This window comes from Budorcas taxicolor, chromosome X (assembly GCF_023091745.1).
Source record: "Budorcas taxicolor isolate Tak-1 chromosome X, Takin1.1, whole genome shotgun sequence".
Taxonomy (NCBI): domain Eukaryota; kingdom Metazoa; phylum Chordata; class Mammalia; order Artiodactyla; family Bovidae; genus Budorcas; species Budorcas taxicolor.
Window position 1 is genome coordinate 29,706,441 of NC_068935.1, and position 17,631 is coordinate 29,724,071.

Below are 17,631 nucleotides of genomic sequence, written 5' to 3' on the forward strand. Positions count from 1 at the left end.
CATACAACACTGGTACTCTGCCCATTCTATTTGATAGGCCAGGAAACTAGAGGTTAGTTAGTCCAGGACCATGCACAAGGAGGTGGTGGCCAAACCCAGATTGAAACCAGGCCCCTCTGAGATAAAGCAGTTAGGGCAGAATGTTAACAGTTGGTGAGCACAGGTTAGGGGTCTAGGGTGTTCATGTTCTCTTCTTCCAGCTTTTCTATATGTTTGAAAAGTTTTGTGAAAAAAAAAAAATTAGAAAAAAGAACTAGGTCTAACTCCAAAGCTGGAGCTCTTTTTTCCCCCAGTATGCCATGCCCTGTCACTAACCTAAGTGACATTAAGTCACTCACTGTCCCCTCTGAGCCTGACTTAGACCATGAGAAAAAACAGGATTGGATTAGACCACCACCAAGGTTCTCTAACACTTAGCAGGAATCTTGCCAGGGCAACATGTAGCTTTACGTTGCTGCTGCTGCTGCTGCTAAGTCGCTTCAGTCGTGTCCCATTCTGTGTGACCCCATAGATGGCAGCCCACCAGGCTCCCCCGTCCCTGGGATTCTCCAGGCAAGAACACTGGAGTGAGTTGCCATTTCCTTCTCCAATGCATGAAAGGGAAAAGGGAAAGTGAAGTCGCTCAGTCGTGTCTGACCCTCAGCGACCCCATGCACTGCAGCCTTCCAGGCTCCTCCGTCCATGGGATTTTCCAGGCAAGAGTACCGGAGTGGGGTGCCGTTGCCTTCTCCGTTAGGTTGCTAGGCTACACTAAGAGACAGGGCTTCCACCTGCCCTGCACTCAGGAAGGCCGCCATGGGTCTCCTGTAGCAGCAGCTGGCAGGCAGTTTCTAACCTCCAGGAGGGTAGTCACTGAGGCTGCCCTGTCACTGCCTGCTGCTCCATCCACTGTGGGGAATCACTTGCGAAAGGAAACACCTTCTTGTGCCAAGGCTTTGGGTGGGGCTACAAAAACCGTTCATGACAACACTGAATCAGCACACACATTTGGGTCAAGTTCACAGAGCAGACTGGAAGAGAGCCCTGATTGAAAAGCAGCCTCCAGCTGAGGCCTCTTGAGTCCTGAAGGGAAAGGAATCAGAATGCCCAAATCCATACCAGAGATTGGAGGCAGGGGAAATAAAGGCACTATGTTCAAATGAGGGGCTTTCTCTTCCAAGTGATAGAGCTCAGATTCAAGTTCAAAAAAGCACAACTAACTTTATGGGCTTTGTCACCCCAAGAGGTACTACAAGTTCAAAACAGATTTTTTTAAAAGTTGCAAATGAACGATGTGAAAACAGGCTCTTTGGGAGGCAAGTGTAAACTACTGAGGCTATGGTGCCAAGGCCAAAGCGGTTCTCCAAAAATGTGTATGACAGAGCCTGTCAGATTCCTGGGGCTGGCGCAATCATGGGTCTGACTCAGTGTGACATTTGTGGCCATCAAGAATCAACATCTTTTCTTCTAACAGTGTTATTTTGTTGCCTGAATCCCCAGGGTCAAAATAAGGATCCTTGGCTGACTTCTGAAAGCACTGTGACTGCTTTGTTCATTTTTGATAATATGTGGTTTCTTCTCCTCTCCAACGGCAAGTACACTGAGAATTCTGATGCTGTTTCAAGATAGGAAATGCCACTCCAAGCATAGCTGGGGGGATGGCAGCAGTCATGTGGGACCTGGCGACATAAGCCTCCTCAGTTCTTCCTAAGATCACACTTTGGTTTTTCACACAACATATATTTATTCAGAAAAAATTTGCAATAAATTATAATAAAAAAGATGACACGAAATACAGAATCCCACTAGCAGCTTTGCTTAGTGACCAAGACATTTTTGGGAAATGTAACAAACCATTCATTACAGGGTAAAAATTAGGAAACAGTGAAAGGGAGACTAACGTGACATCATCACGAGGGGTTAAACCATTTCTTCCCTAAAACGATAGCTGCAGAGTCCTTCCTACCAGCTGGATCTAAACTCCTTACTTCAGAGGCGCTAGGAAGTAGTGCGTTAGAGGCACCTAGGGGTTAGAGAGTCGGGTGCTGGAGTACACAGGGAAACAGATTTCTTATGTCTGCTCTGTTTCTGATCTCCCATCCCGAGAGATTGTCTAAAACCCTTGACCCTGTGTACATCCCAGGACCAGAGCTGGACAGAAGGTGGAGGCAGTGAAGCAACCGAGTGCACCTGCCTTTCGGAGAGTGAGCTGGATGCTGCCCACGGCCCCCACCAACCACAGCCCTGACCACATGAAGGCCCCAGGTGGTAGCTGACCGGGAAATGTGTCTAGGACAGGCACTTCCCTGTCTCTGTGTGACCACCTTGCCCCAGCGTCTATCTATTACCTGCCTCTCCTCAGATCCTTTTCTGACCTACTGGACATGACAAAAGGGTTGTGCTCAGTCGGCCAGCAACTAAGTTCAGCACCCAGCCCCTGACTTATTAGGTCTGCAGCTATTTGGTACCAATAACTTGATTCCTACTTCCATAATTCTCAATCAGGAAAGGCTTTAGGCAGAATATCACAGGATACATACCTTTTCTTCCCCCAAAGAACTCAATGCACGGGAGACAGGGGAGTTGAAGAACCACTCAGTGGCAGTGCTTTCCTGGCTCTCTGCTTCGATGCTCTAGAAGAGTCAGGAGTCAATGCCTAAAACCTTGCACACAGCCTATACACACAGCTCTGGGGTTTCCATGTGAACATGTGACAATGAGTCAACTCAGGGTGGTTTTAATGAAAGAAAACCAGGAGGAAGTCAATTACATCAGGCAGTTTTGCAGTCAGTGGCTGGTTTGCCAACCAACATAGATTAATTTTTTTAAAAAGGGCTGCCCCACAGGAGCTTGAGTAAATGACAAGCTCAGAGGGTTGTCTTGGGAGGGAGAGAAGGTGCTTGCTTTGTCCCACTGCACAGTCTCTTTTACGCAGCACTGGACAGGTGACTGGGAGCTGAGGGCAGCTGGCTGCAGAGCCCCAGTCAGTCCTGATGTGGGAGGGGGTTGACGGTACGTCAGGAGAGCAGAGAGGGGATTCTTGGGGTTATCCTCAATTCCCCTGCTGGGGGAAGGAACAGTTTCTGTAGAGAGGCCCACTTGGAGTGCAGCCTCCATTTTTGACTGTGGTACAAGCGTTGCTCTGGAGCTGGATTTCTAAGTGGGGTATGGGCCCCACAGACACCCAGGGTTGGTTCTCGTGTACAATTTGCATAAGAACCAAAAGGGATAGTAGGAAGCAGGACCTGTCGAACATGAATATTCTCACTCCTGAAACACTCAAGAGTGCTTCCATTCTGTGAGTCTCTCACATCAATGAGATGTCATCTCTAATAGTCCCTAATGTTCTGCTACTAAGTGTGGTCTGAGACGAGAATGTGCTTCCACTCATCATAGATCCATAGAAGGCCAATGTCAGGGATGGGGACAGATACCATTGTGGTAGGAATGCACAAATGCATGTAAAAACCACATGGAGATGGTTAACTCACTGTTGGAGACACCCAAGGAATCACTAGCCTCACCGACTTTCTTCGTCATGGTAGTATTAGTGGAGTAGAGCACAAAGGGGTGACATGGGGAGGCGGTAGGGCCAAAGTGCTTTAGACCAAGGACTACGGACAAGTCTGAGCTACGGCGAGTAGTGTTTGTGGGCCTAGAATAGGTACACCTCAGAATCTAGGTCTCAGGTGCTAAGGACAATCATGATGGCTGGGCTGGAGGGCAACACACACATCCCCAGGTAAAGGAGTGTAAATACAGGTCTCTTTGCCTTATGAAGAGAGAACACAAAAACACCAAAATATGGTTAACTTTGGCTTGGCAATATAAGTCTAAAAGTATCTTGCTGCGTAGAATATGGCAAGGGAGGGGTTAGGAGACTCTTTTCCTTTCACACTAGAAACAGAACTTTTTCATGCCAACAGCCTCGAAATTCTGCAACGGACCCTTCCTGTGGCATGACTTTTGAAATCATTCTGAAATACTCGAGGCCCAAGATCTTCTGCCTCTAGAACCTCGGAGAGTAGTAAGAGGAAAAGGCTTATCATTAGTCTTCATCACTCCCAAGTAGAAAAGTCAGAAGGAACTGGGTAGCACGCTGGCGGTCACTTGGAGTCTGTCTTGCCATAAGGTTGGGTGGAGGCCTTAGAAGGAGACTAGTGAAGAGAGTAGCTAGAGGGAGAGAGAAAGAAAAGGGGAAAACACTCAGTCAGACACAACCTAAGCAAAACCTCAGGGATGGGGGCCAGGGGATGAGGGCAGTGGGAGGAAGTGACTGTTACACGCCTGGACACGAAGAAGGGAATACATGTGTCCACCATCCACAGACAGTCCTGACCAATGCTCCCATGTGGCCATTCCTAGGAAGTGTTCTTACCGATCATGTTGGCGTTGACATTGTTGTACTCGGAGAATTTTAAGAGTTCTCGAAGGAATGCCATCAAATAACGAAAAACGTTTCTATGGCATCCTGGAAGCTGGGAAATCACCTGTTTTTTTTAAAAAAAGGGGGTGGGCAGTGAGGATAACATGGAGGAAGGGAGTAAGAAGAGCTCACAGCTGCCATGAAAGTAGTTTATAATTCAGCCCTTACAGGACCCCTCCCTTATTGACTCATGACCAATATTACCTGTTGAATGGTAACTCACACGGCAGAATGGTCATCCTGTTTGGCCCCTGTCCACTCAATGAGCAGGCCATGTTAACACATAGTCATACGCACGCCCTGCCTCAGGAGCAGATGGGTGTCAGCCTGGTCTCTCCCAACCTCCCCAGGCAGGTGGTGGTGGCATCTGCCAAGCTGAATGGCTTTCTGTGCAATGCCATTTGGCATGGGTGGGAGCACCTCCCGATACTCACTAGTCTGATTCAGAGGTATTCTCAGTTATTGTGCCTCAAAAGCATTTCAAGATTAAAAACAAACACTGAGAAGATAAAAAGAAAGGCTCACGAGTGTCACCCACCCTTCCTGGTCACGTTGGCTAGAATGCCGCATGTGATCAGTTTTACCAATCTTACCCTGGAGAAGAGGTGTGCACCCTACTCAATGGGCTAACTGGAAAAGGGTGGCAAATATAATAGGAATAACACAGCCTACAGTTGAAGGGTCCCAACTCTCAGTGCTGGTTTCCTGCTCTGAACAGATCAAGACCTGTCCTAGCATACAGCTGGTTGTCCAGCTGGCTTTGTAAAAATGAGTGATTTCTCTGTTGGGGAACTTGCCTCAAACACATTCTCAGAGCAACAAGACTCACCTGTCGGCAGATCCGGGGATCCTGAGCAGAGTCGAGGCATCGCTGATAGAGCTCATAACAGATGACAGGTTCCGGCAGGGCTTCTAGGAAAATGAGCAGTGCCTCAGCCACTGAGTGGTTACTGCCAGCTGGATGGCCTTCTGTCAAGGGAAAGAGGCTCCAGGAAAAAGGCCACACTTAGACGCAATGTGCTCCCTCCCTCAAGCTCCCTCAGGGGAGGTTTTCTTCCTCTTATTCAGGGCACCCTGATCCTAATTGGGGTTTGATATTTTAGTGGTCCAGGTGTGCTGCAGCTGAGTTGTTAGAGAATTGATCGAACACTCTTGGGAGGTTTGGCCTGACTCGAGAGTCAAGGGAATGTGGCCTGCAGAATGACAGTTCACACTGGAAACTCATCATCAAGATTTCCCATCCTCCTCCCTGTTGTGTGGTGGCAGGAGTGATCACTTGGCCTAAAGCAGAGCAGCACCACGGCTGTTGGTCATACGTCCCATGCAAATTACAATTCATGGTTATCTACCCTTTGATTCCTTTTAGTAAGCATCTCATACAGAGAAAGCGTGAAAGTTCCTAAAGGGAATTGAGAACTGTATAGTCAAAAGACAGTTACGAATAAAATAAATACGGAAAACACAAAAATCACACGCAGGTGGGAAGAAGAGTTTGGGCGAGTGCACATCCAGCTTCCTAAGCCTTTGTTGAAAAGGATACGGATTGTCTTGGGAATGCTGGTGTCCAGACAATCAATGATCTGCTGTAACTCCTCCTGCATTCCAGGGGTTTGGAACAGATCCTCCTACCAAAGAGGTTATAATGAATGAACAATGCAAAATGACCAGCCCTAAGGTTCTGATGATTACCCAGCGATCAGGAGAGTACCAGGAAGCGAGGGGAAGGAAGAGGCATCATTCATGATGAGGAACAGAGGTGTGACAATGGCACCTTTTCCCTTTATCATCTCTGTAATCCATGTGAAATTTTCTTTCAAACTAGGAGATTATCATCAAAGGTTTCAGCCTGCACCTGACAAGGCAGGGGACTGGATGACTTGATGGGGACATCAGGCATTCCCACTTCCAGGCTCCTGACAGGTACAGAAGGTGGAGTCCAAACAGGGGATCATATCCAAATATTGACACACAGACTGCTAGGGCAGGAGTCAAGGGTATGTCCACACCAAATCTTGTTTTCAAGTTCTGTTACTTTTCAGTAGGTAAGACAACATTATCTTTCAATGTAGTGCCAAGAAAATTTTCTTTTTCGGGAGAATGGGTTGGGGATGGTAGGTATTGTAGATGGGACTGAAAAGTAAGGACAATTTTTTAAAAAATGGGATGGAAGTTTGCTTTGGACTTTGAAATCTGTGATGCCAAGGTGACAGCTGAAGCAGGTGCTCCGGACTCAGGTGCTGAGTGGTCCAGGGGAAAGCGTGTGTGGCCAGGGGACAGGGGAGCTCAGTTGGGCTCTACTCTGCCACTACACTTATGCCATAGTCTTAGGTAAATCCCCTAGCCTGCCTGCTTCAGCTCTCACAGCTATACATGGGAATACTTCCACTTGCCCAGGTGCTCTCATGTGACAGTGCTGTTCTGCAGAAGTGGCTTGGGAAAGTTAAAAGCACTATCTATACTGACACGAGGTACTATCATTTCCCAGTAGACTCGGGTGCCTTCCAAAGGTGCCCAGAGGCCTGCCCTCACTCACCTGGTGACAGGCATATCTGAATAAATGGTCTACCAGGAGCCAGATCTCCTTGGGCACTTTAAGAGGTTTCTCACTGGCACCTTCATCCAAGGGAACCATCTGCAGAAGGGATTTCTCCTAATAGATGAAAAACAGTGAGAGTCAAAGGGTCTCAATAAAAATTCCTGTGTGAAACCATCTTCCCCCAACCCAAGTTCTGCTTATATGGGTATTATCTGATCTTCAGCTCTTAAGACTGTTTTTTTTTTTTTTTTCCTCACTGGGACGCTCCTGGTCAGAAGGCACTCAATATGGATTTCCACAGTTAAATGATCTCCTTTTCTAACAAGACGCTTCATTTGACCGTTAAGCATTCCATCTGGGTTTATTATGTTTCTCATGTCGATGCACTGTGCGCTGTAAATCCTTTCAAGGGTGACACTGAGAACCGGCAATACAGTCACGGTAGAGTCCACACACTACCGGAGACTCACGGACCATTAAGTTACAATTGTCAACAGAGCACTTGGAGAGAGCAGCAGCTACTGAGTTGTTGACTTTTAATTTATTCTTCTTTCAGGTCTTACCACAAATATCAGAGCTTGCATTGTTGATTTAAATGGCGTTCTCTGGTCCTCAAGAATGAAAGACAATTCACATTAGACCTACATGCATGAATATTTCAGGCTTGATAGAAGATCTAATCTTAAGGCACTAAAACTCAAAGTCCTAAGATCCAAAAATAGTAAACTGAACACAGCATACCAAGAGCCGGAAATACCACGAAAAGTCTAGGCTCTGAGTCCAGAAGTTATTCTTTATAGTAACAGCTCAGCAAAGAGTTCTCAGGCCTTTGACTCCATTCACCTAACTTTCTACTCTCTCTTAGATTCTCCTGAAGGAATCTCAGAGGAAAACCCAGAAGTGACATAAGTTAGATCAGTAACTAAACCTGAACTGGAAATGGGGAATAAACTCAATTATTTCATGTTTGTATAGTCAAATATAAAATATATCACAAGGATTTCTGAAATAGGTTAAAAGGCATCTGAAGGTAGCCTTCATACAAAATCTAGTGCAGAAAATGGTGACCAGTTTTTGGCATCTTCCATCTCCTACACCTCTGGTTTAAGGTCACATATTATGTATACTCAAACTTAGGAAGTGCTGTAAATTTGATCCACAACCCTTAGCTGTGTCACTTGAAGGGAAAGAAGAGAAGTATTTCACTACTTCCAGAGAGTGCATACACTAGAACAGACAGAGGGCTAAGAAGAGTATTCTGTTCTTCAACATGCACAGGTGACCTTTTAAAGCTGCTGTGCCTTTCTATGGGCATCAGGAAGAGAAGGAAGCATGACAGTTGGTTAGCATTTAAAATTTATCTTCTTCACATTCATTCTGTTTCCTTTCTTTCCCTGGGAATCCATCACTTTATATTCACATCTCCTAGAGCTGCCAGACCTTCAATCATGGCTCATCCATTAACTTCTTTCTACTTGCAAGTATTAAATCCAGGCATCCACATGACACCTGAGCCAAAACACTGTCCATAATGCACTCTACTCACTTTCTGGACCAAATGTAACACATGTACAGATTCTTCAGCAGAATAAATTATTCAGCACCAATTCATGTACTTTTTAAAAAATCTGACATCCAATTAGCACTTTTCCTGTACTAAGGCATTAAGGCAACACAAGGCACTATTCAAGATGAAAAGACACATGGCCTGCTATTAACAGGAAAGGGTTGGGAAGCAGAGCCGTCTCAATCCTTAGTGGTTTAAAAAGGTTAATAAAATGCCACCAGGTTACATACACCATCCACTATCCATTTTCAAATTCACGTGTGCTAATATGAAATGTCATGCTTGCTGTCTCTGAAGTCTAGAGAAAGATTACACCCAAGAAACAAACTTTAAAAAAAGTCCACAAATGATCCTGAACTCTAATTTTTCAAAGAGAAACCAGGCACGCTGTGTCTTCTTTCAATGGGACACATTCAGTACTTGATAAATTCACACTCTGTAACCTTCGTGCTACTAACTGAAGCACAAAAACAGTATGCCATGCCTACCATCAAAACACATTAAACTCCACCAAATGGGGAGGTCACATTAGATACTGTGTGAAAGTGTTTTAAGAATGGTTTTCAAGCCCATATTTCTCTATTAGATGACCCTGTGTAGAGCTGGGCCACAAGCACCACAGAAGGAGTGCTCACTTGGTTCCTGTACTGGGTATGCAGGAGACCCGGGTTCTAGTCCCCTGTGCTCCACACCCTTGATGTCAGGAGCAGGATGACTTCAGTGAGGTTCTCAACCTTCCTGGGTTGTCTATTAGAATGGAGACGACATCTTACCCTGTCTGAAGGCAGGGAACTCTACCACATGATCCCTATGATCTCATTCAGGTCTAGGATTCTATTCTATGCTCTATTCTTGACCATATCTGTGTATTCTTTCAGTAATTACTCTTATCACTTCCCCCAAATCACTCCTAAAGAACAGAAATTCACTTCTGCTTTTACTATCATTGAAAATGGAGAATGGCTAAGCGGTACCCTCCTCCACCTTATGAGCTTTCATATACATCGAGACAGCTCTTCAGTTACTTCTCATTTCAAAAAACAGTAATCTGGAACTTTGGGTCCTATTGCTTTTATGTTCTGGGTCTCAATGACTTGGCAGGTGTAGTAAGTATCTTTCCTGTACTTTAGACACACTTAAACACAGCTGGCAGAATTTGGGGGGATTCTCATGGAGTCAGAGGTCTCTGATATGTGAAAGCCAAGGGATAAATTCCAAGGACCATGGTTAAATGTTAACCAAGCACAGGGAAATGCATAATCACCAACAGATTGCATTACCTTTTCTAGGAAGCTGTCTTCTTCCTGAGAGCAGAGCAGGAAAAGAAAGTCATTGACAGATAGAAAATGATTAGAATTAACTTACAGAATTAGAAACAGATCAGTATTATTAGAATGCACTAGCTTACTAGATACACATATTTTAAACAGCTTTAAATTCTGCAAATAAATTCTGTTGAAAATGGAACACATTCTCACATACAAATTTCTCAATTATGCATATTCAATTTTGGGCAGTCTGTTGAGACTATCGCTCAAGAAACATACGTGTGCAGTCCTAGACTTTGGTGTCCATTTGCAGATGTCAGCTGATCAGCCAAACGCCCACTGGGGTTTCCTCTTCCTGCGCTGCTAGGCGGCATCTCGCTCACCCTAGTGCCACTTCAATGGAAGAATGTGGTTGTGAGCCCGAGAGCAGCCACGCAGAAGGAGATGGTGAGCATCTCTCCTCTCCACTGCCATGCCTCTCAGCCTAGCTAGCAGTCTCTCTCACTCCTTTCCCCTGCCTGGTACCCTCTCCCTTCCTCAAGGGCCATTAGAGTCCCCAAATATGCAGTCTCTCTGAAATACAAATTCATTTCATTCCAGACCTTTGTGGACCATAAGATTCATCATTATCCCCTAGTGTGTTTTCTTACAGGGCATAACAGAAAAAAAGAGAAGCAAGGAAGAGGGAAGAAGGTTATCTTTTTAATCATCTTTTGTGTTTCACCATTATTACCATCTAACAAAGACAACAGCAACTACTGCTACCACTTAAGGGGTATCTGCCATGTAGCAGTAATTGCAATGGGCTCATATACAGTGTCATTTAGTCTCCACACAAAAGCAAAGTAGATACTATTCCCATTTTATAGATGAGGAAACTGAGGCTCTGGGAGATTAAATTATTTGCCCACGGCCACACTATTAGGTATTAAGTGGCAGAATCTGGATTACAACCCAAGTCTGACTGACTCCACAGTCATGACCACTATGCTCCCTTAGGTAATTCAGAAAAGGATAAACTGATTGCTTCCTAGACAGAGAGGCAGAGGAACTCTTCGAGAATGTATTCTATTCTCTGGCAGGCTGCTGCGGCTGTTAAGTTGCTCCAGTCGTGTCTGACTCTGTGCGACCCCATAGACGGCAGCCCACCAGGCTCCACCGTCCCTGGGATTCTCCAGGCAAGAACACTGGAGTGGGTTGCCATTTCCTTCTCCAATGCATGAAAGTGAAAAGTGAAAGTGAAGTCACTCGGCAGGCTAAAGACAGTTAAAAGGCAGCACGGTTAGTGGAAAGAGTACAGGCATGGGTGTCAGGCAGTCCTGGGTATGAATCTTCATTCTACCTCTTATTCATTTTGTATGGACTGCAGGCAAGCTACTGAACTTCACAGAGCCTTGGTTTCTTCATCTCTAACCAGAGACAACAACATTTACCTCACAGGCACGCGGAAGTGGCCTAAAACTCGGAGTAGGGGAGTGGGGCGGAGGGCGTGCAGTGGTTTTGCAAAAGGCCGGCAGCAGGCCAGGTCTCTCAAAGCTCCCTGCACCTCCCTAACAATTCCCAACCCTGTCAGGGGCCACCAAGAACCTGAATAGAAATCCCATGTCTCGGTCTGAGAGTGAAAGGAGAAATCCTGCTCTCACCATCAGAAATGTGCAGGAGGTTGGAGATGGGGAAGTATGTGTTTGTTCCCTGACACTCCAGCTAGTGGTGCTGAGCACATTTGTCCCACATGACTGTTCCATATGATGGGTAGAGTTTTTAGCACTATTAGCTACATTATGAGTTAAACATGCTTTTGTAGCATATATACAATGAAATATCATATATAGAATGAAATAAAAGTAATCAGAACAATAGTGCTTTATAAAGGATACAAAATTTATAGTATTGTAATTATAATATTTGGAAGTTAATTTGGAGGGCCAAACATCTAAGTTAACTCAATTTTGGAGTACAATCTTTTTTAAAATTTGGAACTACTTGTTAACAAACAGAGAATCTTCCTGTCTGACAGACTTCTCTATCTTCCCTCCCGTGAATATGTGCCATATGATATGATGAGTAAAACCAGGCAGAGTTTTTATATACTAACCTGCCAAACCATCCAAAAGGTCTTCTTTGAGCACGATCTACCAGTGCAAGACACTGAGTTAAATGTCTTTGAAGGGTGGTGGTGGGGGGCAGGTGTGAAAAGTGAGGCTACACAGAGGGGAAAGACATGGTCTTTGACTTGGGTTTGCAACTGAGTTGGGGTAAAGAGGCCCAGAATTTATGGCCTGGCATTATTTTGATTCACCAATCTGAGTTCTCAATAAATGGTAAAAATACATAAACAAAAAATCAGGGTTTGTACAAAGGAAGAAGTCCAACTAGCCCTTAAAAGAGTCACAGGATTTTAAAGGGTAGAGACGAGGTGGGGACATTACAAGTGGCGGGGGAGCAGAAAGGAGCATTCTCCTAAGGCAGGCCTACCATTGCTGCTAATCACTTAGTCCAACTGACTTGATTACTGGCTGCAAAAGGTTACATGTTGATCATATTATGATCAATGTTATGTGGCAGCCAAGCCTGGATGGGAGGGGAGTTTGAGGGAGAATGGATACATGTATATGTACAGTTAAGCCCCTTCCCTGTTCAGCTGAAACTATCACAACATTGTCAATGGGCTATACCCCATACAAAATAAAAAGTTCAACAAGAAAAAAAAAGGGAAAAGAGCCCAGGAGTCCCCAGTGGGAACACTGGCTTATAACAAATACACTGCAAATCGTTCTTCACCCCAGCATTCAGCCTTAGAGGAAATTTCCCAGTAATAAATGCAATGAAAATCATGTAAAAAAGTCATTTAGAGGCAGATTCAAATTTAAAAATAAAAAGCAGAAAACTGAACAGATACTGAAGTTCTAGAAAGGATTCATGTGAAATCTAAAAAGAAACATAAACCTTAAACTTCATAAGATAAGAAATGGGTCATTAGGTCAGAAAGACAAAATAAATGTCTGCTAAAGAGATCACTGGGAACAAATTAATCACCAAGTTGTTATTCATGCTATTTCAGATTTTTGATATTGTTCTGTTAATAGACATGTGATGTGCTTAGTCGCTCAGTCGTGTCCGACTCTTTGCGGCCTCATGGACTGTAGCCTGTCAGGTTCCTCTGTTCATTGGGATTCCCCAGGCAAGAATACTGGAGTGGGTTGCCATGCCCTCCTCCAGGGGATCTTCCCAACCCAGGGATCAAACCCAGGTCTTCTGCATTGCAGGTGGATTTTTTACCATCTGAGTGGCCAGAAAAGCCCTTAATAGACAGGTCCCCAAGCAAATACAGCTGGTTCCCTCATCCCTCAACTTTTTCCATCTCTGTATTTACAAGCCAAACCTTTAGCTAAATCTGATGGGTTCAAGCCTAGTCTCCTTTCCCACTAGTCCGATCTACATGCAAACTAGAATGTCCCTCCAAATGTGTCTATTTATAACCACCTACTAATGTGACCATTTACAACCACATACTACTCATCAAAGACTTCCGATGGGTCTAGATGCCCTCTGGCTCCAGTATAAACTCATCTGTTGACTTCAAGACTCTCCATCCCCCATTCCCACCCTACTTAGCCAGCTTCACACACCAAAATAGGCTGATTCTGAGACTGATCTGCACAGAAATTAGCTCATCAATCAATAAGCTTCTACAGCATATAAGGGCTTGAGTAAGGAGCACAGGAAAGGAATCTATTTGTTAATATAAATTACAAGTTCCACATTCTAAATGACTCATTTTAAATAACTTTCCAAAATATTGACTTACCAAACACATTGGACATGGGCCCCAGTAAAGGAAGTTAATGTTTAGATGATCTCTAACCAAACTTCCTATTAACCTCGGTTTAGAATTTAGCCATATTGTAAATAGAAGTAAAATTTCATCACCACTGAATTATAGGAACCCAATAAACTCTCTAACACTTCGTATTAAATATACAATGAATACATATTGATGAGTATACACTACTTAATAAACCAGAAAAATCTACCTTAATTCTGGAAAAGAATAAAGATAATTATAAAGAGATTATCCTGTTTGTCGCCTGTGCTAATCCTAACAGTTCTAGTAGCGGCAAAGTCACTATCAGGGAGAATGAAAAGGATTTATACCAGTTAGTTTATTCTGCACTTGCAGGGAAGAGCATGTAGCAGAAGAATCTTGGTGAAAATAGCACAGGAGAGTCAACACAGGCACTGAACTCATGTCTAGTTTCACTCAAATTTTAGAGTAAATAATACAAAAGAGGACAATAGGTACCATCTCATGGGATTTGAACTATCATCTTGGGTCTTGCAACAAGCGAGAACAAACTGAAGCATTTCAGATGGTCACAATCAAGCCAAACCAGCATGGGAAGGTATTACAAATGGGGTACAGACAATCTTAGATTTCTTGTTTGTTGCCCCACACTAATATGGATAATTTCCTTATCAATGAGATCCAGGAACTTAATAATAATTAAATGCAACAGGCTGTGAAAAGAATCAGGACTCTAAATCCTACAAAATTAAAGCTTTAAACAGAATAAATTGTGACCACACACATACAATTTAAGAAGAACTCAATAGTTTCGTAAGAAAAAATGATCAGGGTTCTATTTAAAAAACAAACAAACTCTGAACCATGCGTGCACAAAAAGAAGGAAAAAGGCTTCCTACAGAGTCATTAATCCACTAAAGATTTTGGCTACTTCCTATTCATGGTCAAATGTGGCTGAATTACCTGATAATATCTTAAAGAAACCTTCCTTAATGCTGGTTAAGTCTCCTTCCCATCACTTTAATTAAGATGGGACAATTACAGTAAAGGGTAGTATATAGTGCCTAAGCCAACTTTGAGCAAAAGGTTCCAGTTAGAGGGAGTACAAAAGTATAAGTTTAAAAAATCATTTAAAATGGCAGGCCCTTGACTGGACAATTGTCCTGGATTCTTAAAAACCCAACGTCATCAAAAGAAAAAAAGGGAAGAACTGTTCTCTAGAAGAGACTGCAGAGGCCTCACCAAATGTACTGCACGAATCTGAATTGGATCTTGGCTTTACAAAGCTATGAGAGGAATTATTGGGACAAGTGGAGAAATCTGAATATTGACTGGCTAGTTTTCTTAGGTGTCATAATGGCATTGTGCTGATATAAAGTGTCCTTTTTCTCGAGAAGCAGGTCAAAGTGTACACTGGGAAGTGACACATGACCACTTAGTTTTCAACAACATAGCAAAAAAAAAAAAAGGTATATGTCGGTGTATGTGTGGAAAGCATGTGGGTGTGCTGTACCATTCTTTCAATTCTTCTGCACATGTGCCAGTTTCATAATAAAAGTTGGGAACAAGAAAGCTGGGAAATGGCGTTTGGGATGGAGGCAAGGTGGTAGGAAAAAGAAAGGGAAACAACTTCATTTAGATTATATTCTAAAAGGTGAAATAATAAGTCTAAAACACAGAAATATGATGGTAGAAGAAAAAAATAAGTATCATGAAAAATAATACACGCAGTCATGAGGGCTCTAGGGAAATAAGCATAATTCCAAGAAAGAACGCTGTGAATGAGCTCAAGGGTTTTAATCTGCCATCTGAGTCATCGCTACAACAATTCCATGGCAACAGAACGGATCACACTCTGACAAGCCAGCAGCCTACCCGCCGGTCTAGTCCTCCCTGCCAGATGATACAATCACTGCTCCAGCTAAGCCAAAAGGATCAATGTGAACACTGGTGGTAATGATGACATATGGCTGTCACATCATTTAATTTTCTTTGGTAAAAGACCGAGTGTACTTCCCAGACAGGTCTGCACAGAAATATAATATTTTCATTTAGAAGAAAGGTTCTTTTTTTTTTTTTTTTTAGTTCTACCAGTTTATTGCTACCAACCCATCTCCCTCCACCTTCCTCTTGCATGCATGCTCAGTCATGTAACGTCATGGACTACAGCCTGCCAGGCTCCTCTGGCCATAGACTTTTCCAGGCAAGAATACTGGAGTGGGTTGCCATTTCCTTCTCCTAACAGTTGTTACTAAATAATTTATGTTCCTGAAGATAATAAGCATTTCCTCCATAAGGACATAGCTTGGTGTTGGGAAATGGAAATCCTCTTCTTCTCTTTTCTCCAGTTGAGTCATATTAAACTTGCATCAAACTTCAGTGCACATTATAACCATCTGGGATGCAGACAAAAACACAAATCCCCAGACCCTGCACCCTGAGATTCTGATTCCACTGCTGGTGAGGAGGGGGATGGGCCTGCACCTAGGTAAGGACCCCGAGGGGCTCTGAGGCAGGTACCTTGTGCTTCATTATGGTCTTGGCTCCAACAAACAGCCAAGTTTGACTTGGATCAGATATGATGATACAGTGAGAAGCTCTGGACTGCGAGTGAGAAAATCTGGGTGACAGTCTCATCACTAACTTATTCCACTTTGGGCAGGTTATTGTTTCTGTGCCTCAGTTTTCTCATAAGTTTGATGAGGATAATATCGCCCTACCCCTCACTGGACCTCACATACATGTTAATTTATATAAAAATGACTTGAAAATATGAAGAGTGTAACAATTGTATCTCTGAAAAGTGTAGCATTGTATCTCTGAAAAGGGAGGCTTTAATCTCACTCAGTGAACTTCGTATTATCTATTATAGCCATGACAAGAGTCAATTACAGATTACTCTGTTCTCTTTCCTTTTAGGCTTAATCCAATGAAAGGCGTGCTAGAGTAAAGTGACATTCTTATTCACTGCTTGTGGTCCACTGCCCACCTCCTCCCATCAGCCCTGACCAAAGAGAAAGCACAGAGACAAGGAGGACATCACTGAAGCACTGTTAAATTTCCATCTTAGGGAGATTTATGCTTTATGATGCCTCTTACCAAGTCTATGAGTTTGGTAACAGGAACTTCTCGGATTGGTCTTTTCATTCGGCACAAAGCCTCTAAGGATGTACCAAAACAACTTGGGAGGTAATTTCCACTGATGGTCAAGAAGTAATCTTTGCCTCGATCCAGGTGGAGGACAAGAATATCTTCAATTTTATCTTCCCCTGAGTTCAGGATGGTCACAGAGTCCTTGCTGACATACACATCAAGGGAGATATCCACGGTCTCATCTGAAATGTAAGAGATGATAAACAGTAACAGAAACTTCCAGTGGAAAAGCAGAAAGGGGATGAGAACCAACAGAAGAACTGTCCTCTAAAAAAATCATCAAGTGATGAAGGAGAGATGGGACACACAAAAAAGGGAGGAACCCCAATATAATGACAGTGAAGGTGAGAGACGTGTGGTTAGAAAACAAGAAGTTAAACAAAGGGAGGGGATGGGAGTCACGAGGGGACAGTGCATCGCGAGCAGAGACAATGGTAAAGGGGAAACTCACTTGGCTCCAAGTAGCCCTCACAAGGTTCAGCCCGAAGCCATGGCTTGCAGTACTGGCTGTCATTAAGCTTAGGGATGAAAGAAAAATGGCAGGGAACCTGTCCATTGTTGCTGATCTGGAACTTCTCCTTTTGTAGTTGCCGAAACTTCACATTCTCAAACACAAACTGGGGAATAACAGACAGACACAAACATGCATCACTAGTAGGGGAAGAAAGTCAGTTGGATTATTCCATAGAGAATATGAATAAAGAATAAGGTCATTATTAACCATTATTAACTGCTGATGTACTCGCCAAGCGAGCCAGCTGTCCACCGTCCCCTCTCACAGTGGCAGCGGAGTGAGGCACGTCTCACTACTTCTCTAGGTTACTGATTGTTCCTGGGACCCTGAGAGGATAACCTGACCTCAGATCAGGGCATGTATCCCGTGATCAACTTCTGGTT

General features: G+C 43.7%; 1 protein-coding gene across 2 annotated transcripts in view; it reads right to left on the minus strand.

Moving 5' to 3' along the window:
* Positions 1-1,714: 1,714 nt before the first annotated feature.
* The window catches only part of OCRL (OCRL inositol polyphosphate-5-phosphatase), a 47,844-nt gene continuing 31,927 nt past the window's right edge, over positions 1,715-17,631 (minus strand). The window contains exons 17-24 of one of the 2 annotated variants that reach the window (XM_052662954.1): positions 17,186-17,351; positions 16,681-16,916; positions 9,789-9,812; positions 6,939-7,055; positions 5,946-6,030; positions 5,235-5,362; positions 4,358-4,469; positions 1,715-4,152 (exon numbers count right to left, since the gene is read on the minus strand). In XM_052662954.1, the coding sequence (XP_052518914.1) occupies positions 4,028-4,152; positions 4,358-4,469; positions 5,235-5,362; positions 5,946-6,030; positions 6,939-7,055; positions 9,789-9,812; positions 16,681-16,916; positions 17,186-17,351 (993 nt within the window). In that variant the 3' untranslated portion in view covers positions 1,715-4,027. The remainder of the gene's footprint in view (positions 4,153-4,357; positions 4,470-5,234; positions 5,363-5,945; positions 6,031-6,938; positions 7,056-9,788; positions 9,813-16,680; positions 16,917-17,185; positions 17,352-17,631) is intronic. The other variant, XM_052662955.1, reaches the window with a different exon arrangement.